The sequence below is a fragment of the Poecile atricapillus genome, chromosome 27 (assembly GCF_030490865.1).
Source record: "Poecile atricapillus isolate bPoeAtr1 chromosome 27, bPoeAtr1.hap1, whole genome shotgun sequence".
Classification (NCBI taxonomy): domain Eukaryota; kingdom Metazoa; phylum Chordata; class Aves; order Passeriformes; family Paridae; genus Poecile; species Poecile atricapillus.
Window position 1 is genome coordinate 1795578 of NC_081275.1, and position 26217 is coordinate 1821794.

The 26217-nt window shown below is 59.2% G+C and overlaps 1 protein-coding gene across 1 annotated transcript in view; it reads right to left on the reverse strand.

Annotated features, from left to right (window-relative positions):
* SRCIN1 (SRC kinase signaling inhibitor 1) overlaps nt 1-26217 on the reverse strand; it is an 86186-nt gene that overhangs the window by 18652 nt on the left and 41317 nt on the right. The window contains exons 3-10 of the mRNA XM_058858091.1: nt 7445-7637; nt 6114-6312; nt 5903-5996; nt 4032-4840; nt 3397-3489; nt 3240-3283; nt 2931-3109; nt 1179-1354 (exon numbers count right to left, since the gene is read on the reverse strand). Of these exons, the coding sequence (XP_058714074.1) occupies nt 1179-1354; nt 2931-3109; nt 3240-3283; nt 3397-3489; nt 4032-4840; nt 5903-5996; nt 6114-6312; nt 7445-7637 (1787 nt within the window). The remainder of the gene's footprint in view (nt 1-1178; nt 1355-2930; nt 3110-3239; nt 3284-3396; nt 3490-4031; nt 4841-5902; nt 5997-6113; nt 6313-7444; nt 7638-26217) is intronic.

A 26217-nucleotide genomic window follows, 5' to 3' on the forward strand; every position in this document is an offset into this window, starting at 1 on the left:
GCAGGAACCCCTCCTTATTCAGGGACATGGTCACTGCAGGGGGACCCTCCCCACTCAGGGACGTGGCCATTGAGTGGGGACCCCCGTCGTTCAGGGACCCCCCTCATTTGGGGATGTGGTCACTGCAGGGACCCCTCCTTGTTCAGGGCCAAGCCCCGGCCCGGGGGAGGCTCCGTGTCCCTTCCCGGGGAGGCTCCGTGTCCCTTCCCGGGGAAGCTCCGTGCCCCGCCCGGGAATGCTCCGCACCCCTTCACGGCCCGGGGATGCTCCGAGCCCCTTCCCGGGGAAGCTCCGTGTCCCTTCCCTGGGAGGCTCCGTGTCCCTTCCCTGGGAGGCTCCGTGTCCCTTCCCGGGGAGGCTCCGTGTCCCTTCCCTGGGAGGCTCCGTGTCCCTTCCGGGGGAGGCTCCGTGTCCCTTCCCGGGAATGCTCCGCACCCCTTCACGGCCCGGGGATGCTCCGAGCCCCTTCCCAGGGAAGCTCCGTGTCCCTTCCCGGGGAGGCTCCGCACCCCTGCCCTTCCCGGGGAGGCTCCGTGCCCCGCCCGGGAATGCTCCGAGCCCCTTCACGGCCCGGGGATGCTCCGAGCCCCTTCCCGGGGAAGCTCCGTGTCCCGCCCGGGGATGCTCCGAGCCCCTTCCCGGGGAAGCTCCGCACCCCTGCCCAGCCCGGGGAGGCTCCGTGTCCCTTCCCGGGAATGCTCCGCACCCCTTCACGGCCCGGGGATGCTCCGAGCCCCTTCCCGGGGAAGCTCCGTGTCCCGCCCGGAGAAGCTCCGAGCCCCTTCCCGGGGAAGCTCCGAGCCCCTTCCCGGGGAAGCTCCGTGTCCCTTCCCGGGGAGGCTCCGTGTCCCTTCCCGGGGAGGCTCCGAGCCCCTTCCCGGGGATGCTCCGAGCCCCTTCCCGGGGAAGCTCCGTGTCCCTTCCCGGGGAGGCTCCGTGTCCCTTCCCGGGAATGCTCCGCACCCCCGCCCGCCCAGGGAGGCTCCGTGTCCCTTCCCGGGGAAGCTCCGTGTCCCTGCCCGGGGAAGCTCCGAGCCCCTTCCCGGGGAAGCTCCGAGCACCTTCCCGGGGAAGCTCCGAGCCCCTTCCCGGGGAAGCTCCGAGCGCCTTCCCGGGGAAGCTCCGAGCCCCTTCCCGGGGAGGCTCCGCGGCCCTTCCCGGCCCCTGCCCGGGCTCACTTGAGCTGCTGGGTGATCAGCTCCTCCTCGTTGAGGTAGCGGAGCCTCTCCTCCTCCACCAAGCTGCGCTGGCGCTGCAGAGGGTCCTCGTGTTTGCGCATCGTGTCCGTCACCCGCACGCTGATCTCCGTCTCCGTCCGCCGCAGCAGCGTCTTCACCGTCTCCTGGTTCTGCAGCTGCGGGGAGGAGGAGGAGGAGGAGGAGGAGGAGGAGGAGGAGGGGGTCAGGCTGGGAGAGACCCCCCAAGATGGGAAATGGGGAGTGGGGAATGGGAATAGGGAATGGGGAATGGGGAATGGGAAATGGGGAATGGGAATGGGGAAATGGGGAATGGGAAATGGGAATAGGGAATGGGGAATGGGAAATCGGGAATGGGAAATGGGAAATGGGGAATGGGGAATGGGGAATGGGGAATGGGGAATGGGAACGGGGAATGGGGAATGGGAAATGGGGAATGGGAAATGAGGAATGGGAAATGAGGAATGGGAAATGGGGAATGGGGAATGGGAAATGGGGAATGGGAAATGGGGAATGGGGAATAGGGAATGGGGAATAGGGAATGGGAATGGGAAATGGGGAATGGGGAAGGGGGAATGGGAAATGGGAAATGGGGAATGGGGAATGGGAATAGGGAATGGGGAATGGGAAATGGGGAATGGGGAATGGGGAATGGGGAATGGGGAATGGGAATGGGGAATGGGGAATGGGGAATGGGGAATGGGGAATGGGGAATGGGGAATGGGGAATGGGGAATGGGAAATGGGGAATGGGGAATGGGAAATGGGGAATGGGGAATGGGGAATGGGAAATGGGGAATGGGAAATGGGGAATGGGAAATGGGAAATGGGGAATGGGGAATGGGGAATGGGAAATGGGAAATGGGGAATGGGGAATGGGAAATGGGGAATGGGAAATGGGGAATGGGAAATGGGGAATGGGGAATGGGGAATGGGAAATGGACAATGGGAAATGGACAATGGGGAAATGGGAATAGGGAATGGGGAATGGGGAATGGGGAATGGGGAATGGGGAATGGGGAATGGGGAATGGGGAATGGGGAATGGGGAATGGGGAATGGGAATGGGAAAGGGAGCAGCCCTGAGCTGGGAGTGGGGAGGGATCCCTGGGGTTGCAGTGAGGAGGGATCCGCTGGCTCAGTGTGGGAAAGGATCCCTGAGCTTGGATCCGGGAAGGATCCCTGGGCCTGGATTTGGGAAGGATCCCTGAGTTTGGATTCCAGGAAGATCCCTGAGCTCAGATTTGGGAAGGATCCCTTAGCTCAGTGTGGGGAGGGATCCCTGCGATTGGAGTGGAGAAGGATCTCGGAGCTTGGATTTGGGAAGGATCCCTGAGCTCGGGTTTGGGAAGGATCCCTGAGCTCGGACTTGGGAAGGATCCCTGAGCTCGGGTTTGGGAAGGATCCCTGGGCTTGGATTCAGGGAAGGTTCCCTCAGCTCGGATCCAGATGGGACCCCCGATCTCAGCTCTGGGCAGGACCCCCGAGCTCGGATCCAGACGGGACCCCCGAGCTTGGATCCAGGCAGGATCCTCGAGCTTGGATTTGGGAAGGACCCCCGAGCTCGGATCCAGGCAGGATCCCCGATCTCAGCTCCGAGCAGGATCCCTGATCTCAGCTCCAGGCAGGATCCCCAATCTCAGCTCCGAGCAGGCCCCCCGAGCTCTCCCCACCGCTCCCACCCCATTTCCCCCCTTGTCCCCCCAGGAGCCGTTCCCAGCCGGGCTGTCTCTCACCTGCAGTTTCCGCAGCTGCTGCAGCTGGTTGCGGAGCTCGCTGGCGTTCTGCTGCAGGTCGTGCAGGTGCAGCTGCATGTGCAGCCGGGTGACGGCCGTGGGCTGTCCCGCGGGGGTGCTGCTGGCCGAGGGTGGCGGTGGCGCTGGCACCGGGGTCCCCATCCCGCTGCGGCTCGTGGCTGCCCGGGGGGACAAGCGGAGGATGATGAGGGCGATGCCGGACCCAGAGCCCACCCCGGGTCACCCCAGGGTCGGGGGGTCCTGCAGAGCCCACCCCAGGGTCGGGGGGGTCCTGCAGGGGTCACTCACACGCTGACGGGGGGGTCCCGCCGTTGGTGGCTTCGGTCTTCTCGCTGCAACGAGAGGAGGAGCTCAGCTCGGGCCGGCCGGGGTCGGGGTCCCCTGGGAGGGGGACAGACCCCCCCAGGAGGGACATCCCGGGGGTCCCACACCTGCCCTCCCTCACCTGGGGGTCTCGGCCTCGGAGCCGCGGAGCAGCGCGCTCTGCACCAGCCCGGTCAGGCTGGCGATCTGCTTCTCCATGGCTTCCATCCGCTCCCTGCGCCGGGAACAGCCGGGGGGGACGGGTCAGGGGCTGGGTCTGACCCCCCGGGCTGGGTCTGACACCCTGGACACCCCCCGGGCTGGGTCTGACACCCCGGGCACCCCCGGGCTGGGTCTGACACCCCCGGGAACCCCCGGGCTGGATCTGCACCCCCCGGGCACCCCCGGGCTGGGTCTGACACCCCCCGGGCACCCCCTGGCTTCTTCTGAACCCCATCCCTGCCCCCCGGGCACCCCCGGGCTGCTCCTGCACCCCATCCCTGCCACCCCGGGCACCCCACGGCTGCTGCTGGCCCTGCTCTCACCCCATCCCTGCCCCGCCGGGGCTTGGGGACACGGCTGTCACCAGCAGCTCCCCCTCTCCTCGTTCCCTCTCTGCGCTCTCACCCAGCCCCACCCGCTGCCTCATTCCCCATCCCGCCACCTCCACCGCGCTGGGGCAGGGGCAGCGCCTTCCTCTGCTCCTCCTCCTCCTCCTCCTCAGCTCCTCCAAAACCCCCGGCGCAGCCAAGCCCGGACCCCCACCCCTCCTCTCACCTGGTCTCCGTGTCCTTGGCCGCTCCGGGCGATCCGAAGCCCGAGAGCGGCCGCTCTCCGGGGCCGGGGAACAGCTCGGGGGGCCCGGACGAGCTGGGGTTACGCGTTTTGCCCACGGGGCCGTCCATGAAGACGGAGGAGCAGGAATCCTTGCGGAAGGACTGCCGCACGGGCGAGGAGCGGCTCGGCGGGCCCGAGTAAGGGCTGTGCGGGCTCTGCCCGGGCTCCACCATCTTCTGCGGGGACGAGGGCGGCATTCGGAATCCCAGCCCGGGGCCGTACGTGTCGCTGTAGATGGGCGCGTTGGGCTTGTACAAACTGTCCTCCAGCTCCGTCTGCAGCGCTGCCGCCGAGTAGGTGCTGAGTGACCGCACCGAGCCCCGCTTGTAGAGCCCCCCGGAGTAGCCGAACGGGTCCCCCATGCCCGCCAGCGACTGCGTGGAGGTGATGCTGAGCCGCCCTTCGTGCACCATCCCGTAAGGATCGGCGTACAGCCCCTCGTTCTTCACCAGCACCACGTTCTTGCCCGCCAGGTCCTCGTCCGGTTTCACGTCTCGGCGCTCCAGGATGGCGCTGGGGCTTGGGGACACGCCCGGGGCCGGGGGGAGGCTGGACAGGCGCTCGCCGTGGTGCACCGGGCTACCGGCGTACGAGGGTGGGCGACCGCCGCTGTAGGACATGCGGGAGCGGGACGGCGACGAGGACTGCAGCACGGGCGGGGGGGAACCGGAGGCCAGGTGGGAGGCCGGGGAGATGTTGTTGAGCCGGCGGGTGGGAGAGGATTCCCGGGAAGTGTAGACCATCTCCCGCTGCGGGAATAGGGCGGGAGGGTGAGCGCGGAGTGAGCCCTGCCCTGCTCTTGCCTTGGCAAACCCTTCCCTTGGAGGAACGGCTGAGGGAGCTGGGGATGTTTATCCTGGAGGAAAGGAGGCTCAGAGGTGACCTCAGCACTCCACAATTTCCCTGAAATGGTTGTGGCCAGGTGGGGTCGGGCTCTTTCTCCAGGAGCAGCTGGCAGAGCGGGAGCGCGCAGCCTTAAAATTCAGGCCGGATATCGGGAAAAAAGTTTTTTACGGAAAGGGTGAGGAAATACTGGAATGTTCTGCCCGGGGAGGTGTGGACTCAGCATCCCTGGGGTGTTTGTAAAAGACTGGATGTGCCGTGGTTTAGTTGAGGTGTTAGGGCTGGGATGGACTCGGTTTTAGAGGTCCCTTCCAACCCTGGGATTCTGGGATTTTGGGATTCTGGGATTTTGGGATTCTGGGATTTTGGGATTCTGGGATTCTGTGGATTGGGTTTCTGGGATTCTGTGGTTCTGGGATTCTGTTATTCTAGGACTTGGTGGTTCTGTTATTCTGTGGTTCTGGGATTTTGGGATTCTGTGGTTCTGTGATTCTGTGATTCTGGGATTCAGTGGTTCTCTTATTCTGAGATTCTGTTATTTTGGGATTCTGGGGTTCTGTGGTTCTGTGATTCTGTTATTTTGGGATTCTGGGGTTCTGTGGTTCTGTGATTCTGTTATTTTGGGATTCTGGGGTTCTGTGGTTCTGTGATTCTGTTATTTTGGGATTCTGGGGTTCTGTGGTTCTGTGATTCTGTTATTTTGGGATTCTGGGGTTCTGTGATTCCCAGCCAGCAGCAGGGTGATTTATCCCGATGATTGATTTACCCCTATGAATTCCCCCCATGATTTAATTCCCTGAACCCCACCTTTTTAACCCTGCTGTCAGCCCCCAGGCAGCTCTGGAAGCAGGCAGGATAAATCCCAGCCTCACACCATCCATTCCCAGTTTCTCCCGCTTCCTCTCCCTCCTGCTCCCGCTCCCGCAGGTCCTGCCACCCTCCCGGGCTGTCCCCGTGTCCCCTCTCACCCTCAGGTCGCCGTTGGTGATGTGCGAGGCTGGGAAGGAGGCGTAGAGCGGCTCTTTCCGGTAGATTTTAATGATGCTCCTGTCCTGGATGTCCCTGGAAGCGGAGACAGAGCCTGAAAAACCCCATCTCCACACCCACCACCCCTTTCCCCTTCATCCCACAGATTTCCCGGCTCGGGATGGGTTTCCAGGCGGGATTTGAGCTGCTCACCGGACATCCTCCAGCTCGTAGAAGACGTTTCGGGACTCGTCCTTGATGAGGATGGCGGTGTTGGGGGATTTGAGCATGCCCATGGTGAGCTTCTGCGGGAACATGTGGACGATGAGGGCGTGCAGGGTGTCCATGCTGCTGATCTCGTGCGTGATGTGCACCCGCCTGGTCTCGTCCCCAAACTGCAGGAACAGCACCCCTGGCAGCACAGGGAGCACCCCGGAGTCAGGCCTGGCCCTGCCCCTTCTCCAAAGGGGTGACAGGGATGGCCTGGAGGGCTCTGGGGCAGCCGGGAAAAAAATGGGGTTGGGGAGGTCTGGCCACCCAGCCTTGTCCTGGTGATGGGGGAAGGCTTTGGGGTACCCAAAAAATGGGTTTGGGGATCTCTCACCACCCAGCCTTGTTCTGGTGAAGGGGGAAGATTTTGGGGTACCCAAAAAAATGGGGTTGGGGAGGTCTGGCCACCCAGCCTTGTCCTGGTGATGGTGGAAGGTTTTGGGGTACCCCAAAAAAATGGGTTTGGGGAGGTCTGGCCACCCAATTTTGTCCTGGTGATGGGGGAAGGTTTTGGGGTACCCAAAAAATGGGTTTGGGGAGGTCTGGCCACTCAAACTTGTCGTGGTGATGGTGGAAGGTTTTGGGGTACCCCAAAAAAATGGGTTTGGGGATCTCTCACCACCCAGCCTTGTTCTGGTGAAGGGGGAAGATTTTGGGGTATCCAAAAGAATGGGTTTGGGGAGGTCTGGCCACCCAGCCTCGTCCTGGTGATGATGGAAGGTTTTGGGGTACCCAAAAAAAGGGGTTGGAGATCTCACGCTACCCGACCTCATCCTGGTGAAGGGGGAAGGTTTTGGGGGACCCAAAAAAACGGGATTTGGGATCTCTGGCCACCCAATTTCACTCTGGTGAAGGCGGAAGGTTTTGGGGCATCCAAAAAAAAGGGGTTGGGGATCTCTGGCCACCCAAGCTCATCCTGGTGAAGGTGGAAGGTTTTGGGGTACCCAAAAAAGGGGTTGTGGGGATCTCTGACCACCCAACCTTGTCCTGGTGAAGGTGGAAGGTTTTTGGGGTTCCCAAAACAAGGAGTTGGGGATCTCTGACCACCCAACCTCACCCTGCTGAAGGCACCAGGGCCACCCTGAGGTTCCTCCCGCTCCTCCCGGGGTTTTTTGGGGAGCTGGAGGCCAATCCTCCCGCTCCTCCCGGGGTTTTTTGGGGAGCTGGAGGCCAATCCTCCCGCTCCTCCCGGGGTTTTTTGGGGAGCTGGAGGCCAATCCTCCCGCTCCTCCCGGGGATTTTTGGGGAGCTGGAGGTTTTGGTGTCGCGGGTACCTGGGGAGCGCAGCTTGGTCTGGCTGGCGGAGCGGGACAGCGGCAGGCTCTGCCGGAACCGGTTCATCCTGTTGAATCCCAGCGGCAGCTCCGCCTCCGACATCGTCTCCAGGGATTCGGCCGAGGCGAAGGAGAGCTTGGCTTGGTCGGCCAGGCCAGGCTGGGAGCCCTGGGAGTGCCGGGAGCTCCTGGTCTGGAAGGGGACAGGGGACAGGGATGGGTGTCCCAGCAGCCCTGGGGGAGGCTGCTCCCGCTTTTCCTCGGGAATGCGGTGCCGGGATGGAGAGGCCGGTGTGGGAATATCGGGGATTGGGGATGAGGGATCCACAGAGGTCATCGTGTCCCACCCCTGGTCATGGGACAGCCTCGGAAATCCTGCCCTGGGCCTGAGGGTGGGGCTGAGCCAGGGGATCTGTCCTCATCCCGGATCCATTCATGTCCAGGGATCCATTCATGTCCAGGGATCCATTCATGTCCAGGGATCCGTCCACATCCAGGGATCTCCATCCACACTCAGGGATCTCCATCCACATCCAGGGATCCATCCATTTCCAGGGATCCATTCATGTCCAGGGATCCCCATCCACACCAAAAGATCCATTCATGTCCAGGGATCCATCCACACCCAGGGATCTCCATCCACATCCAGGGATCTCCATCCACATCCAGGGATCCATCCATGTCCAAGGATCCATTCATGTCCAGGGATCCAACCACATCCAGGGATCTCCATCCACATCCAGGGATCTCCATCCACATCCAGGGATCTCCATCCACATCCAGGGATCTCCATTCATGTCCAGGGATCTCCATCCACATCCGTGGATCTCAATCCACATCCAGGGATCCATCCACACCCAGGGATCTCCATCCACATCCAGGGATCTCCATCCACATCCAGGGATCTCCATCCATGCCCGGGGATCCATCCACACCCAGGGATCCATCCATGTCCAGGGATCCATTCATGTCCAGGGATCTGTCCACATCCAGGGATCCGTCCACATCCAGGGATCTCCATCCACATCCAGGGATCTCCATCCACATCCAGGGATCCATCCACACTCAGGGATCTCCATCCACACCCAGGGATCTCCATCCACATCCGGGGATCCATCCATTTCCAGGGATCCATTCATGTCCAGGGATCCATTCATGTCCAGGGATCCATCCACACCCAGGGATCTCCATCCATGTCCAGGGATCTCCATCCATGTCCAGGGATCCATTCATGTCCAGGGATCCATTCACACTCAGGGATCTGTCCACATCCAGGGATCTCCATCCACACCCAGGGATCTCCATCCACATCCAGGGATCCATCCATGTCCAGGGATCCATTCATGTCCAGGGATCCATTCATGTCCAGGGATCCATCCACACCCAGGGATCTCCATCCACACCCAGGGATCCATCCACATCCAGGGATCCATCCACATCCAGGGATCCAACCACATCCAGGGATCCAACCACATCCAGGGATCTCCATCCACATCCAGGGATCCATCCACATCCAGGGATCCATCCACATCCAGGGATCTCCATCCACATCCGTGGATCTCAATCCACATCCAGGGATCCATCCACATCCAGGGATCACCATCCACATCCAGGGATCACCATCCACATCCAGGGATCACCATCCACATCCAGGGATCTCCATCCACATCCAGGGATCACCATCCACATCCAGGGATCTATCCACATCCAGGGATCCATCCACACTCAGGGATCTCCATCCACATCCAGGGATCTCCATCCACATCCAGGGATCCATCCATGTCCAGGGATCCATCCACATCCAGGGATCCATCCCCATCCCGGGATCCTCCATCCCCCATTCCCAGCCGAGCTCAGGCCCTGACGTGTCCCACCCCCCGTGCCAGCTCCATCCTCCTCCACCTCCCATTCCCAGCACCGACCCCATTCCCAACCCCATCCCTCTCTCCCTCTTCCCGCTCCGGGATGAACCTTCCCAACACCATCCTGGTGCCTCTGAGCTCCCACCCCGGCAAACCCCCGGACCCAAACCCGGCAGGAGCCGCTGGAATAACCCTGGCAATTCCCAGAGCTCACACATCCATTACTCCATTCCCGGGAATCGGGAATCTCCCGGCTCCTTCTGGAAGCAGCGGGAAGTTCACGGCTCTGGGAGCCGGGAGAGAGCGAAGCCTTCGGGTTTGGAGCGGGGAGAATTTAATTTTCACGCCACGGACACGGAAAAATGCAGATTTTTTTTTTTTTTTTTTTTTTTTTTGGCACAAATATCCCCAAATTTGTGGCTGGCGCTGCTGCCTGTCAATAACGCCTCAAAATCCAAGATTTTCCAGACACTTGTTGAATTTTGGCAAATCCAACAGAGGGAACAAACAGCTCCCTGGGTGTGGGAAAGGCGGAGCTGGAAAGGGACAACAGCTCTATTTTAAGATGGGTAAAGAGAAGGGGAAAAAAGGAAAGAAATCAATATGAAATGATAACAGCCATCATCGCCATTTAAACAAGACATTAATTGGAAGATTTAATTAATCCTGCGAGGCGGGGTTTGGGAGGACTTGAAATGTTCTCGCCGTAGTTAATTGCTGGAAAATTGACTGCTGGGCTCGGTTGTTGTTGTTGGAGCACAAAGAGCCCTGGCAGAGCCTCACATCCAGGAAAAAACGCAGGGATGGACCGAAATGTTCCTTGCTCCCATCCCTGGGGCCGTGGGACACAGCCCTGACCCCTCCCGGGGGTGATTTTGGGGTGGAGGAGGTGGATTTTGGGGCTCCCCACCATCAAGGCTGTGGTTTCTGGGTACCTGGCTCTGGCTTTGGGGTGATGCTGACCCCAGATCCCAGCTCGGATGGATCCTTAGGGAAGCGCAGGGATGGGATGGGATGGGGTGGGATGGGATGGGATGGGATGGGATGGGATGGGATGGGATGGGATGGGATGGGATGGGATGGGATGGGATGGGATGGGATGGGATGGGATGGGGCCCGGGGCTGCAGCTCAGCCTGGCTCTGCCTTCCTGGATGTTTCCCCTGATCCTGTCCTGTTCCTGTTCCTGGGAACTCACCCTGCCTTAAATCCATCCCTGCATCCCTAAATCCATCCCTGAATCCATCTCTCCATCCCTGAATCCATCCCTGCATCTATCCCTGCATCCCTCAATCCATCCCTGCATCCCTAAATCCATCCCTCCTTCCCTAAATCCATCCCTGCATCCATTCCTACATCCCTGAATCCATCTCTCCATCCCTGAATCCATCCCTGCATCCCTAAATCCATCCTTGCATCCATCCCTGCATCCATCTCTCCATCCCTGAATCCACCTCTCCATCCCTGAATCCACCTCTCCATCCCTGCATCCTTGCATCCATCCCTGCATCCCTAAATCCATCCCTGCATCCCTGAATCCATCCCTCCTTCCCTAAATCCATCCCTGCATCCCTGAATCCATCTCTCCATCTCTCCATCCATCCCTGCATCCATCCCTGCATCCATCCCTGCATCCCTAAATCCATCATGCATCCCTAAATCCATCCTTGCATCCCCAAATCCATCCTTGTATCCATCCCTGCATCCATCCCTGCATCCCTAAATCCATCCCTGAATCCATCTCTCCATCCCTGCATCCATCCCTGCATCCTTGAATCCATCCCTGCATCCCTAAATTCATCCCTGCATCCCTAAATCCATCCTTGCATCCATCCCTGCATCCCTAAATCCATCCTTGCATCCATCCCTGCATCCATCTCTCCATCCCTGAATCCACCTCTCCATCCCTGCATCCTTGCATCCATCCCTGCATCCCTAAATCCATCCCTGCATCCCTGAATCCATCCCTCCTTCCCTAAATCCATCCCTGCATCCCTGAATCCATCTCTCCATCTCTCCATCCATCCCTGCATCCATCCCTGCATCCATCCCTGCATCCCTAAATCCATCCCTGCATCCCTAATTGCATCCTTGCATCCATCTCTCCATCCCTGAATCCAATACTCCATCCCTGCATCCATCTCTCCATCCACCCCCGCATCCCCCCCGTCCCCGCCCCCTGTCCCTGTCCCCACCCCCGGGGGTGACGGGGACACTTTTCCTGTCCCAGGTGAGCCCAGCCCCCGCTGCCCGCGGGCACCGAGGCTCACCCGCTGTGGATAATTTATGGAATCGGTCAAACCACACAAAAAACCCTCCCAAACCCAGGGAAGATGGAAGTTAATGGGTTTTTAGCCCCGAAGGGACTGCTCTGCCCTGCTGCTCTGCTCAATGTGATGTCCCCAAAACTGTCACCGGCACCGGGGCACAGCCGGCCCAGACCCCCCTTCCCCAAAATCAGAGCAGCCCTGTGGGCACGGGACCCCCACAATGGGCATGGGACCCCCAGAAATGATCGTGGGACCCCCAAAAATGGGCACAAGACCCCCACAGATGGGGACAGAACCCCCACAAATGGGCACGGGACCCCCACAATGGGCATGGGACCCCCAGAAATGATCGTGGGACCCCCAAAAATGGGCACGAGACCCCCACAATGGGGGCGAGACCCCCAGAAATTAACATGGGACCCCCAAAAAGGAGCATGAGACCCCCACAGATGGACAAGAGACACCCACAATGGGCACGAGATCCCCACAGATGGGCACAGGACCCCCAGAAATGGGAACAGGACCCCTAGAAATGATCATGGAACCCCCAGAAATGATCATGGGACCCCCAGAAATGGGCACAAGACCCCCACAGATGGGCAGGAAACCCCCAGAAGTGATCATGGGACCCCCACAATGGGCATGGCACCCCCACAGATGGGTGCAGGACCCCCAGAAATGATCATGGGACCCCCCAGATGGGGACGAGACCCCTCCAGATGAGCACGAGACCCCCACAATGGGGACAGAACCCCCACAGATGGGGACAGGACCCCCAGAAATGAGCACGAAACCCCCAGAAATGATCATGGAACCCCCAGAAATGATCATGGAACCCCCAGAAATGATCATGGGACCCCCAGAAATGATCATGGAACCCCTAGAAATGATCATGGAACCCCCAGAAATGATCATGGGACCCCCACACATCCCTGGGTGCTGGAAAAGACAGATCCTGCAGGGGTGGGGGGACACAATTCCCAAATTCCCAGTGTTATTTTGGGGGGTTTGTTCCTCTTCCAATTCCATGGACATTCCAGGGATGGACATGGAATGGGAATTGAGATGCCCGGGGAGGGGACAAAAGCTGCTCAGAGAGGGGACAACAACTGCTCCGACCGTGGCCTCCAGCAGCCCATTAATTCCCGGGAAAATCGGGTTTTATGGCTCTGCCTGGCTGATGGTTTCTCCCGCTCCAGGATGATGCATTAAAGGACACCTCAACCCCCTCACATCCCTGTCCCTGCCACCCCTGGGATGTCCCCGCTGTCCCCCAGCCCCTCGGGCAGCGCCCACAGCCCGTCCCGAGCAGGGGGGACCTGGCCTTGCTCACCCCAAAGCAGCTTTGCCCATCCCTGTGGAATTCCTGATTTTTTTTTTTGGGGGGGGGAAGGTCCTGATCCTGCCTTGAGGGCTCCAGGCAGTGCCAGGATGGATGTCCCCTGTCACCCCTGTCACCGCTGTCACCCCTGTCACCCCTGTCACCCCTGCCCCAGCCAGGGCATGCAGGGGACATCTCCTGTGGGGTCAGGATAAACCCCAAACCCCACAAAAACCTTCTGTCCCCCCTCATTTCTCAGTCCTGCCCCTCCAGGGACCCTTTTATCCACACCCCGACCCCTCCCCGGGGGTTTCTCCAGCCCCAAAATTCCCGGTGGAGGCCGAGCCGGTTCCCTGCGGGATCTGAGCCCGCCCTGGTGGCACTGGAGGGGTGGAGGGAGGGGACATGGCCCCCCCTGCTCCTGTCCCCGCTCCCGCTGCGAAATGACCCATTTCCCACCCAGCCAGCCCCAAACCGGGAATCCTGCAGCTGGATCATGGAATTCCCGGCTGGCCAGAGTGGGAATTCCAGCAGGGAATGCTCGGGGAGGGAGTGAGGGAGCAACAAAACGCGCTCAAGGCCAGGGGGAAGCGGCGCCAGGAAAAAATGTGGAATTTTGGGGGCTGAGGGGGTGGGATGGGGGCTGGGAGAGGGGCACCAAGCACTCACGGCTCCCCCCGGGATTAAATCAGCTTGGATGGAACCCCCCCGGGAACCTCCCGAGCCGAGGGAATCCCGCTGGAGCAAAGCTTGGATCCCTGGCAGTGCCCCCGTGGTGATGGGAAAAGCTGATCCCAAAAACCCCATCGATCCCAAAAAACCCATCTGGAGAAGGCAGGGGGGAGAATCCCACATTCCAACAGGGATGGGAGCATCTCCAGACCCTCTGGAAAAGGCAGGGAGAGAAATCCCGCATTCCAGCATGGTCAGGAGCATCCCCAACCCCTCTGGAAAAAACAGGGAGAGGAATCCCGCATTCCAACATGGTCAGGAGCATCCCCAACCCCTCTGGAAAAGGCAGGCGGGAGAATCCCGCATTCCAACAGGGTCAGGAGCATCTCCAGACCCTCTGGAGGAAGAATCCCAGACTCAGGTGGATTTGGGATCGTCCCCAGCCCCTCTGGAGGAAGAATCCCCGACCCAGGTGGATTCAGGAGCATCCCCAGCCCTTCTGGAAAAGGCAAGGAGAAGAATCCCACATTCCAACAGGGTCACGAGCATTCCCAGCCCCTCTGGAGGAAGAATCCCAGACTCAGATGGATTCGGGAGCATCCCCAACCCTTCTGGAAAAGGCAGGAAGAGGAATCCCACATTCCAGCAGGGACAGGAGCATCTCCAGCCCCTCTGAAAAAGGCAGGGAGAGGAATCCCGCATTCCAGCAGGGTCAGGAGCATCTCCAGACCCTCTGGAAAAGGCAGGGAGAGGAATCTCACATTCCAACAGGGTCAGGAGCATCTCCAGACCCTCTGGAGGAAGAATCCCCGACTCAGGTGGATTCGGGAGCATCCCCAGACCCTCTGGAAAAGGCAGGGGGGAGAATCCCACATTCCAGCAGGGTCAGGAGCATCTCCGGCCCCTCTGAAAAAGGCAGGAAGAGGAATCCCGCATTCCAACAGGGTCAGGAGCATCCCCAACCCCTCTGGAGGAAGACTCCCCGACTCAGGTGGATTCGGGATCATCTCCAGACCCTCTGGAGGAAGAATCCCCGACTCAGGTGGATTCAGGAGCATTCCCAGCCCCTCTGGAGGAGGCAGCAGCTCCGGGAATGGGAACAGCGGGAAGAATCCCCAACTCCAGCAGGGACAGGAGCATCCCCATCCCTTTCCCCCCTCCCCTGGAGCTTTATTTAGAAGCGGTGGGATGGGGAATGGAGGGAGACTCGGGGGTTTTTGTCGAAGGTTTTTTTTTTTTTGGGTCTTTTGTCTCCCCAGGGCTAAAAAAAGCCACAATTAAGGGATTCTTTGAGCTCCTAAAAAAGCCCCGAGGATCCCTCCGCTGGAAATGGAAGCGGCTCCATTATCTCTGCCGGGAGAGAGATAAGGATTCCTCCTCATTCCTGCCTCTCCTCATCCTCATCCTCATCTTCCACACCCCTCCCCAGCTGGGAGGGTGGAATGTTCGGAGGGGAGCAGGGAAGGATCCAAGGACCCGGCAGATCTTTTGGGAAGCCAAAAAAAACCCAAAAAAAGTGAAAGGAGGAGCGGGATCATCCCTCTGGATCGGGAAAAGCTGCTTGGATGGGGAGGGGGAGAGGGAGAGGGGTCGGGAGGGGGACAGAGGTGACAGGAGCAGCCCTGGATATCCCACGGGTCACTTCAAAGCAGAGAGGAGGGAAAAGAAATTGGAAAAATGCGTGGGGAAGGAATTTTACCCCGGGATGGAGCAGCTGCCGCCAACAACTCCCGGAGATGAAGATTTCCACCCCCTGTCCCTGCCGGGGACCCTCGGGGAGGGGACACCGGGTTTGTCCCAGCCCCGCAGGCTCCGAGGGCCGTGCCGGGGCCATCCCAAGGAGAAAACGCGTCCTGCCCGACCCCTCCGTCCATCCCACACCTTCCAGAATATTCCTGGTGACGAGGACAGCAGCAGGAGAAACTCCTTTCCTTTCTGCCACCCCCTCGGGGACACTCCCGGGACACACAGAGCTCAAATTCCCGCCCCAATCCCGAGCTCCGCACCCCCTCGGACCCCAAAACCCCCCGAAACAAACCCCAAAAACCGACCTGGGATGGACGAAGCTTCGCTGTCCCAGTGCCACCAGCGGCTCCTGTCCACGACAGCCACCCCTCCTGTCACCGTCACCGGGAGGAGCCTCCCGGGCTGGGCTGGGCAGCTCCGGCTTGGGGGCTGGGAGCCCCCAGACCCCCCAAAATCCCTCCCCATGGGCACCCGGGGGGCTCGGGAGCGCGGCCGGGCATGGCCCTGGTGGGGTCTGGCAGGTCCTGGCAGCTCCTGGCAGGTCCTGGCAGCTCCTGGCCGTCTGCACGATGGGGATGGGGGCGAGGGGGCCCCGGAATCCTTGGAAAAATCCTTGGAGCTGGAACTGGGGCTGGAGCTGGAGATGGAGCTGGGGCTGGAGCTGCAGCCCCCGTTATTTACCGAGAGCACAAAGCCCCGCTCCGGCCCCTGGCTGGACACGGATCGGGATTAATCCCTGCTAATCCCCCTCTCATGGCTTAATCCCAGCGCCCCCCGCGGATCCCATCTGCTGCCGGGGCCTCCGATGGGGTGGGATCCGTGGGATGGGGTGGGATCTGTGGGGTGGGATCTGTGGGATGGGATGGGATCCGTGGGATGGGATCTGTGGGATGGGATCTGTGGGATGGGATGGGATCCGTGGGATGGGGTGGGATCTGTGGGGTGGGATCTGTGGGATGGGATCCCTGGGATGGGGTGGGATCTGTGGGGTGGGATCTGTGGGATGGGATCCATGGGATGGGGTGGGATGGGATGGGATCCGTGGGGTGGGGTGGGATCTGTGGGGTGGGGTAGGATGGGATCCATGGGATCCATGGGATGGGATCCCTGGGATGGGGTGGGATCCGTGGGATGGGGTGGGGTGGGATGGAATCCATAGGACAGGATGGGATCTGTGGGATTGGATCCATGGGATGGGATGGGATGGGATCTGTGGGATGGGATCCATGGGATCCATGGGATAAGATCCATGGAATGGGATGTGATGGGATCTGTGGGATCTGTGGGATGGGTGAAAAAAAAAAATGGTGAAAAAAGAAATAAATGAACTAGAAATACTAAAAAATTTAAATTATCTTGGGAATTCCAAGGGAAGGGAAGGGAAGGGAATGGGAATGGGAATGGGAATGGGAGCAGGGAACGAGACATTCCAGCAGCCTCCAGACACCCCCTTGCTCCTGGCAGGATGTAAATTCCTCCCTGGAAAGGATCCTGACCCAAAACCAGCATTCCCAACTGGAATACCGAATTCCTGACCCAAAACCAGCATTCCCAACTGGAATACAGGATTCCTGACCCAAAACCAGCATTCCCAACAGGAATACCGAATTCCTGACCCAAAACCAGCATTCCCAATTGGAATACAGGATTCCTGACCCAAAACCAGCATTCCCAACTGGAATACCGAATTCCTGACCCAAAACCAGCATTCCCAACTGGAATACCGAATTCCTGACCCAAAACCAGCATTCCCAACTGGAATACAGGATTCCTGACCCAAAACCAGCATTCCCAACTGGAATACAGGATTCCTGACCCAAAACCAGCATTCCCAACTGGAATACCGAATTCCTGACCCAAAACCAGCATTCCCAATTGGAATACCGAATTCCTGACCCAAAACCAGCATTCCCAACAGGAATAGCGCATTCCTGAGCAGAACCCAGCATTCCTGACTGGAAACCAGCATTCCCAACTGGAACACACCATCCCTGACCAGAACCCAGCATTCCCAGCAGGAATTCAGCATTCCCGGTCCCCAGGCACCGCCTCCCGAGCCTGAGCATCCTCCCCCGGGTTCCAGCTGCATCCCAGCCCGTCCCAGCCCCGGACACTCCCGGCTCTGGTGCTGCCCTGCTCGGACATCTGATCCCGGCAGGATCCCGGTGAAACCGAACCCCTCTGCTCCCTGTTTTCCCTCAGCTCCACCAGCCAGGAGCGGATGAATTCCACGCAGGAAGGAATTCCACCATCCCAGCTCCTGCCCCTGGGGATGGAGGAGCCGGGAGATGCCCGGCTGGGAAGAAAAGGAGGAAAAACCCGAGGTAATTTGGGCAAAAAATGGAAGAAACCAGAGGTCCAGGGTGCTCTGAGCACCATCCAAAGGGGTTTTTTCCAGGAATCTCCCGCATCCAAGAGATTGTGGCCTCTCCATCGCCGCTTTCCCAGCCCCCTCCCCTCTCTCCCCTGTCCCCGTCTCGCCACCAAATTAAAAACGTTCCCGCCGCCGGCAGCAATAATTCATCCAACGTCTAATGCCCAACATTTTGTCAGGATTATCCCGATTAACCCGGAATTAATCCCGATCTCAATGTTAACAGGATTAGCGTTCAAATCGGATTAGGTTTTCTTCAAACCGGACCCCTCGACTGAAGGAAGGGGCCGGCCCCTCCCAGATGTGCGAGGCAGGCAGATGTGAACCTGGGGACACCGTCACCCCCATCCCAGCTCCGCAGGTGCCACCACGAGGATGTCCCCAAGCCAAAGCCACCCCTGTGTCCCCGCAGAGGGGACTCAGGGGGCTGCTCGTCGCCGTCTCCCCGATTTTCCTGCTGCCAGTGCCTGATGAATATTTAAAAGCCTGGATCCTCTGCAGCCTCATGAATATTGAGGCTGCTGCTCGCCCCTCAGCTTCCCCGTTCGGGATCGGGATGGGCTCGGGATATTCCCGGGAGAAGGGAGATCCCAGGGATGTCCCAGCCGGGTTGAGGGAGCTGCAGCCCTAAAAACGCTCGTTTTCTCCCCAAAAAACGCGGGTGGGGAGGTGTCGCTGATCTCAGAGGGGCAGGAGAAGGTCCTGATGGGGTCGGGATGGGATTTGGGATTGGGAAGAGCCCCAGTGAGGGGACACGTGGTGTCCTCTCCTCACCCCACGCCTCTCCCGGCGTTAATTATTCACCTCTCAATAAATTCAGACGGGTTTTTATCCCTGGATTTCCTTTCCCTGTGTCTCCAGCGGGAATGTCCAGCCGGGAATGAATCCCACGTGAGACCCTGGGGATCCTGCTGAGGGGCTGAGCCCGCCCCAGGACAGGGATTAGGGTGGGATAAGGGACAGGAGATGTTTTTTGGGGTGAGGTTGACGCTCCTGGTTCCGTCCCTGCCACCTCGGCCGGGGCTGGGCCGCTCTCGGTCCCTGCTCTGCCTCGGGTGACAGAATCTCCCAAAAATAACCCAATTACGGCATCTTCGGGATCGCTGATGGACGGGAGCAAGGCCAAGGGCGAGGAAGCAGCAGGGAGGGGACAGGGGGACAACAGGGGACAGGGGACAGGGGATAAGGGACAGAGGATAAGGGACAGGGGACAGGGGACAGGGGATGGGGGACAGGGGACAGGGACACAACAAAGGACAGGGGACAGGGGACAGGGGACAATGGATGGGGGACAGGGGACAGGGACAGGGGACAGGGGGACAAGGGAGAGGGGACAAGGGACAGGGGACAGGGGAGAGGGGACAGGGGACAAGGGACAGGGACAGGGGATAAGGGGACAAGGGACAGGGACAGGGGACAGGGGACAGGGGACAAGGGGACAAGAGGACAAGGGGACAAGAGGACAGGGGACAGAGGACAGGGGGACAAGGGAGGGGGACAGGGCCAGGGACAGGGGCCAGGGACAGGGGACAGGGGACAGGGGGACAAGGGACAAGGGACAGGGGACAGGGACAGGGACAGGGACAGGGACAGGGGACAGGGACACAACAAAGGACAGGGGACAGGGGACAAGGGACAAGGAACAGGGACAGGGACAGGGACAGGGGACAAGGGGACAGGCGACAAGGGATGGGGGGAAAGGAACAGGGACAGGGAACAAGGGACAAGGGACAGCGGTTGGGGGACAAGGGACAAGCCCTGGCACCCAGGAATGAGCCCTGGGGGACACTGACAGGGACACGGAGGTGGCAGGTGACACGGCTCAGCTCTCTGGATTTGCTGGCCCAGCTGGGGACAGGGAACACCCGTGGGGACATTCCTGGATTAAAAAAACAACCCAAAAGGTTTGAAATGTAAAAAAATCCCCCAAAGCAGCTTCAGCAGGAAGAGGCGGAGGGAAAGAGCCCCAGATCTGCGATTCCAGCCCCGGCGCTGCCGGAGGTTGTGCTGCTGCATCCCCGCTGGAAAATCCAACCCCGTCTCTCCCCGCCGTGCCTCAGTTTCCCCATTCCCGCCCTGAGGATGCCTCTCCCATTCCCAGCGCCCTGATGGGGTGGGCGCCACCCCCGCCAGTGGCAGGAGATTGGGATGAGGAGAGTTTTTAATCACTTTTCCAACCAAAACCATCGCGCCTTTCCGCAATCACCGACACGCAGCGGGACCGACGGGTGACAGCACCTCCGGGAGAGGCCGGGAAACCAGCGCCGACCCCAAAACCACAGCGAGGCGGCTGGAGCAGCCTCTCCCCGCTCTTCACCCACCCCAAATCCCCCTTCCCACCGGGAACAGCCCAGCCGGGTCACCTCTGGAAGCGGAGGGCGAGGATGGAGGGGGAGAGGCTGGAGCGGGAGCAGCGGGATTTCAGGAGCTGAGCACTCGCTGCCTGCAATTTGCTCATCTCCTGCGAGTAAACACCGCGGCCTGCCTCTGATTCCGGCTGGGCGAGCGCCGCCGAGGTGGAAATGGCTTCCCGCAAGGAGAGCCGGAGCTCCCGGGAAGCCGCAGCCCCGATCCCGATCCCGATCCCGATCCCGATCCCGGAGCTCCAGCCCGCTGTGGGTGAAGCCTCTCCAGACACTTGTTCTGGAGACAAACGCGTCCTTTGTGTCCCCCGCCGGTTTTTTCCCCTTTCTGTATCTTTTCCTTGGCTGCTTTTGATGTTCCTTTAAAGTCCCGGCTCCAAAGGAGCTCTCCCGAGCCTTTGGATCTTCCCGTTCCTCCCGCATCCCACCGGGAGCCGGTCCACCCTTCGCATCAGCGCAGCGGGAACCCCCGGACCTCTCCACAGAAATTCCCCACGGGATTTCTCCCCTCCCCTCCCTCCTTGGATACGGCCCAGGACATCCCAAAAAAACCCCGCGAGCCTCTGGGATGGCCCCGCCCGGGATTTTGGGGTAGGGAAGGTGGGAGCGGGGATTGAGGGGATGGAAAAGTGGGGGGAGGAGTGGGATGTCCTGGAAAAGGGAGTCGGGAATGCGCCTGGGGGCAGCAGCAGCGTGACAGGGACACGGAGGGGGCGATCGATGGCCCCGGGGGAAGGGACAGCGGGGCCGGCTGGGTCTGGAAACCGCGGCGGAAATCCCAGGGATTGGGATTGGGATTGGGATTGGGATTGGGATTGGGATTGGGATTGGGATTGGGATTGGGATTGGGATGTGCTGGGGCAGGAGGATGGGGAGGGGCAGGGGCTGCTCCACGGAACCGGGGGGACGTGGGGATGAATGGCCTAGGGACACCCTGGAGCCCCCTGCAGTGACAGCAGTGCCACCAACACCCCCGACATCAGCCTGGGGACACGGTGACACCCTGGAGCCCCCAACAGTGACAGCAGTGCCACCAACATCACTGAGAGCAGCCTGGGGACACGGTGACACCCTGGAGCCACCTCTGCAGTGACAGCAGTGCCACCAACACCGCTGAGATCAGCCTGGGGACACGGTGACACCCTGGACCCCCCTGCAGTGACATGGAACCAGCACCCCCGAGACCAGCCTGGGGACACGGTGACACCCTGGAGCCCCCTGCAGTGACAGCAGTGCCACCAACACCCCGACATCAGCCTGGGGACACGGTGACACCCTGGAGCCCCCTGCAGTGACAGCAGTGCCACCAACACCCCCAAGATTGGCCTGGGGACAGGGTGACACCCTGGAGCCCCCAACAGTGACATGGAGCCAGCACCCCCGAGATAAGCTTGGGGACAGGGTGACACCCTGGAGCCACCTCTGCAGTGACAGCAGTGCCACCAACACCCCCGACATCAGCCTGGGGACACGGTGACACCCTGGAGCCCCCAACAGTGACAGCAGTGCCACCAACACCCCCGACATCAGCCTGGGGACAGGGTGACACCCTGGAGCCCCCAACAGTGACAGCAGTGCCACCAACACCCTGAGATCGGCCTGGGGACACGGTGACACCCTGGAGCCACCTCTGCAGTGACAGCAGTGCCACCAACACCCCCAAGATTGGCCTGGGGACAGGGTGACACCTTGGAGCCCCCAACAGTGACATGGAACCAGCACCCCCGAGACCAGCCTGGGGACACGGTGACACCCTGGAGCCCCCAACAGTGACAGCAGTGCCACCAACACCCTGAGATCGGCCTGGGGACAGGGTGACACCCTGGATCCCCCAACAGTGACATGGAACCAGCACCCCCGAGACCAGCCTGGGGACACGGTGACACCCTGGAGCCCCCTGCAGTGACAGCAGTGCCACCAACACCCCGAGATGGGTCTGGGGACACGGTGACAGCCGGGAGCCACCTCTGGAGTGACGGCAGTGCCACCAGTACCCCGAGATGGGTCTGGGGACAGGGTGACACCCTGGAGCCACCTCTGCAGTGACAGCAGTGCCACCAACACCCCGAGATCCGTGACAAACTCAGCAACGCTGGGACCCCCTTCCCCAAATCCCACACCTGAGGAGCCCCCAGTGGCAGCCACCACCTGTCCCCAAGCAGCTGGGGACAGCAGGACGGGAGCAGCAGCCACAATTCCATCCCTGGCTGTCCCTGGAATCCAGCACAGCCCTTCCCCCATCCCATCCCATCCCCCACCTGCAGCCCCCTCCTCTTTATGGGGGGGATGGGGCAGCGGGCACAGCCAGGGACCCCTGAAAGGTGAATTTTGGGGCAGCTGAAGGCCACGCCTGGGGCTGCAGGAGCCCCTCGGGGGACACAGGTGGTGGCGGTGGCCTCGGGGGTGCCACCAGCAGCTGCTCGCCAGCCCCCGGTGCCTCACGCCCCACTTGGCAGCGGGGGCAGGGCTGGGATTTATCCCACAGCGGGGAGAGCCGGGAAGAGGCTCCTCCTGCAAAGGTTGGGTGGGAAAAAAATATGGGATTAGAGGAAAATCATCCCTGTGGAACCCTGTGGGGCCAGGGGACCTCTGGAGCCCAGCCCTGGTTTATTCCTTAGTCACAAAAAATCGGGAAAAATATTTTAAAAGTGAGGATTTTGAGCCCTCCTTCCACTGTCAGTGCCAGGAATGTCTTAAAGCCCATCCCTGTTTTATTTCTTACTCACAAAAAACGGGAAAAATATTTAAAAAGTGAGGATTTTGTGCCCTCCTTCCCCTGGCAGTGCCAGGAATGTCCTAAAGCCCATCCCTGTTTTATTTCTTAGCCACAAAAAATTGGGAAAAATATTTAAAAAGTGAGGATTTTGTGCCCTCCTTCCACTGTCAGTGCCAGGAATGCCCTAAAGTCCAGCCCTGCTTCAGTTCTTAGTCACAAAAGTTTGGGGAAAATATTAAAAACATGAGGATTTTGTGCCCTCCTTCCCCTCACAGCTCCAGGAATGCCCTAAAGCCCATCCCTGTTTCCCGTTTCCCACCTCAAACACTCCGGGAATGAAAACTCGGGACAAATGCGAATATCCCGGGAGATTCGCTGCTTTTTTTTTGGTTGTTTTGGGTTTTTTTGGAGGTTTTTTTCCCCGCGAACTCAGCGGGGACACCGAGCCAAGGTCACCCGGCATCGCCGGCGACCTTGAAACGCTGCCAGGGCGTCCCTGGCGAGGAGGAGGAGGAGGAGGAGGAGGAAGAAGAAGAGGAGGAGGGACACGGGGAATTCAGCTGCAGCACCAAGGCCGGGCTGTTCCCGAGGTTCTGGCAGGAGGGGACAGCCCCAGGAGGCTCCGGGCAGTGTCCCCTGGCTGGGACAGGTGGATTTGGGGACAAAAAAGGATTTCTGAGGATTTCTCCGGGATTTCCGAGCGCTGCGGGATGTGGGCAGGGGTGAGATCCCCGCCTTTCCCCTGCTGGGCTCATCCAGATGGACAAACAGCTTTGTTTTCTGGCCTGGAGATCCCTCAGCAGCAAATTCCAGCTTGGCAATCCCGATCCTCTTCCCTCTGATCTAAAAATCTCACAACTCCAAATTCCAGCTTGGGAATCCCGATCCTCTTCCCTTTGATCTAAAAATCTCCCAACACCAAATTCCAGCTTGGAATCCTGACCCTCTTCCCTTTGATCTAAAATTTTCCAGCATCAAATTCCAGTTTGGGAATCCCGATCCTCTTCCCTCTGATCTAAAATTTTCCAGCATCAAATTCCAGCTTGGGAATCCCATTATTCCTCCCTCTGGTATAAAAATCTCACAACATCAAATTCCAGCTTGGAAATTCCATTCCTCTTTCCTTTGGCACAGAAACCTCACAACACCAAATCCCAGTTTGGGAATCCTGTTCTTCTTCCTTCTGATCTAAAAATTTCCAGCACAAAATTCCAGCTTGGGAATCCCGTTCCTTTCCCCTTTGATCTAAAAATCTCCAGCATCAAATTCCAGCTTGGAAATTCCATTCCTCCTTCCTCTGGCCCAGAAATCTCCCAGCACCAAATTCCAGTTTAGGAATTTGGCTCCTCTTCCCTCCGATCTAAAAATCTCCAGCATCAAATTCCAGCTCGGGGATTCCCATCCTCATCCCTGTGGCCCAGAAATCTCACAACACCAAATTCCAGCTTGGGAATCCCGATCCTCTTCCTTCTGATCTAAAAATTTCTGGCACTAAATTCCAGCTTGGAAATCCCGTTCCTCTTTCCTTTGGCACAGAAACCTCACAACACCAAATTCCAGCTTGGAAATTTCGTTTCTCTTCCCTTTGATCTAAAAATTTCCAATACCAAATTCCAGCTTGGGAATCCCGCTCCTCTTCCTTCTGATCTAAAAATTTCCAGCACTAAATTCCAGCTTGGAAATCCCGTTTCTCTTTCCTTTGGCACAGAAAACTCCCAACACCAAATTCCAGCTTGGAAATTTCGTTTCTCTTCCCTCTGATCTAAAAATCTCCAGCATCAAATTCCAGCTTGGAAATCCCGTTCCTCTTTCCTCTGGCCCAGAAATCTCCCAGCACCAAATCCCAGTTTGGGAATCCCGTTTCTCTTCCCTCTGATGAACAAATCTCCCAAAAGCACGAGTGAAAATCCCGTTCCTCCTCCCCTCCCATCCATCCCGGGAGGGGCTGGCGCCGCCTCTCCCATCCCGAGATTCCCGAACTCCTCTCCTGCCCCATCACCTGGGATTTTTTGGGAATGAGGGGGATGAGGGAAGGGAAGAGGCGCTGGGAGAGGAGACACCGAGCGATGGGAGCGGTGGCAGATCCCAGAGGGCGGCAGGGAAAAGGGACGGGATCAGCTCCAGGAGGAGGAGGAGGATGGAAAGCAGAGCAAACCCTGCCTGGCAGCGGCCACCAGGATGGAGCTCCCACTTCCAACCCCATCCAGAACCGGCCTTTTCCCACCCTTTTCCCAAAATCCTGCTGTGAGGAATAACCCCAGAGCAGCAGGATTTGGCTGTGGGGTGAGCAGATCCTCGCAGAACAACTCACCCCAAACCCAAAAAAAATTCCCTCTCACCACCTTCAGCTTCACCTGAGCCGAGACCAAAACCACCTCGGCTGGGGAATCCTCATCCAAAAAATCCCACCCCGAGCTCCCACAGCCCAAATTCCAGAGGCACGGCGGCCGAGCACATGCATTTCAAAGAGAAAGCAGGAAAAATCCGAAATACTGACCTTAAAGCTCCAGTAGTTGGGTTGCTAACAACGGAAAGGGAAGATAAAACAACAGAAGAGAACACACACACACACACACACAAACAACAAAAAAAAATACCATTAAGATTCTGGGTTTGATTTTTGTTTTCCCTTTGGGAACCGCTGGGTTGGGATTTAAACCTGCTCAGGCTCCCAGAGGAGTTTTGGGGAGGAAGCAGAGGGTGAGGATGGAAGGAAATTGGGGTGAAAAAGGATGGAAAAGGGGTCACAAAAATGTTCATTTTCCACAGGGTTTTGCCCCCCGTGGGAGCCTGGAATTCCCTGAGGATGCTCGGGATGGGGCCCAGGCAGCCGCGGGATCCGGGAATTTTGGAATTGGGGTTGGGAAGGGATCTTGAGGTCGGGTTTTGGTCCCAGGGACATCCGACCTGCAGCGGGAGGGAACGGGAGCCAGGGAAAAGGGATCCAGGGATAAGGAATGGATCCAGGGATAGGGAATGGATCCAGGGATAGAGAATGGATCCAGGGAGAGGGAATGGATCCAGGGATAGGGAATGGGAGCCAGGGAAAAGGGATCCAGGGAGAGGGAATGGGATCCAGGGATAGGGAACAGGGAAAGGGAACTGGGAACGGGGGAAAGGGAGCTGGGAATAGGATGTGGACATAGGGCAAATGATTCTGGAGGTGGGCAAGTGACTCTGGACACAGGGCCAGTGACTCTGGGCTCAGGGCAAGTGACTCTGGACACAGGGCCAGTGACTCTGGGCTCAGGGCAAGTGACTCTGGACACAGGGCCAGTGACTCTGGGCTCAGGGCAAGTGACTCTGGACACAGGGCCAGTGACTCTGGGCTCAGGGCAAGTGACTCTGGACACAGGGCCAGTGACTCTGGGCTCAGGGCAAGTGACTCTGGGCTCAGGGCAAGTGACACTGGGCACAAAGCAGCAGCACCAGTCTCCCCCCCAGCCCTGCA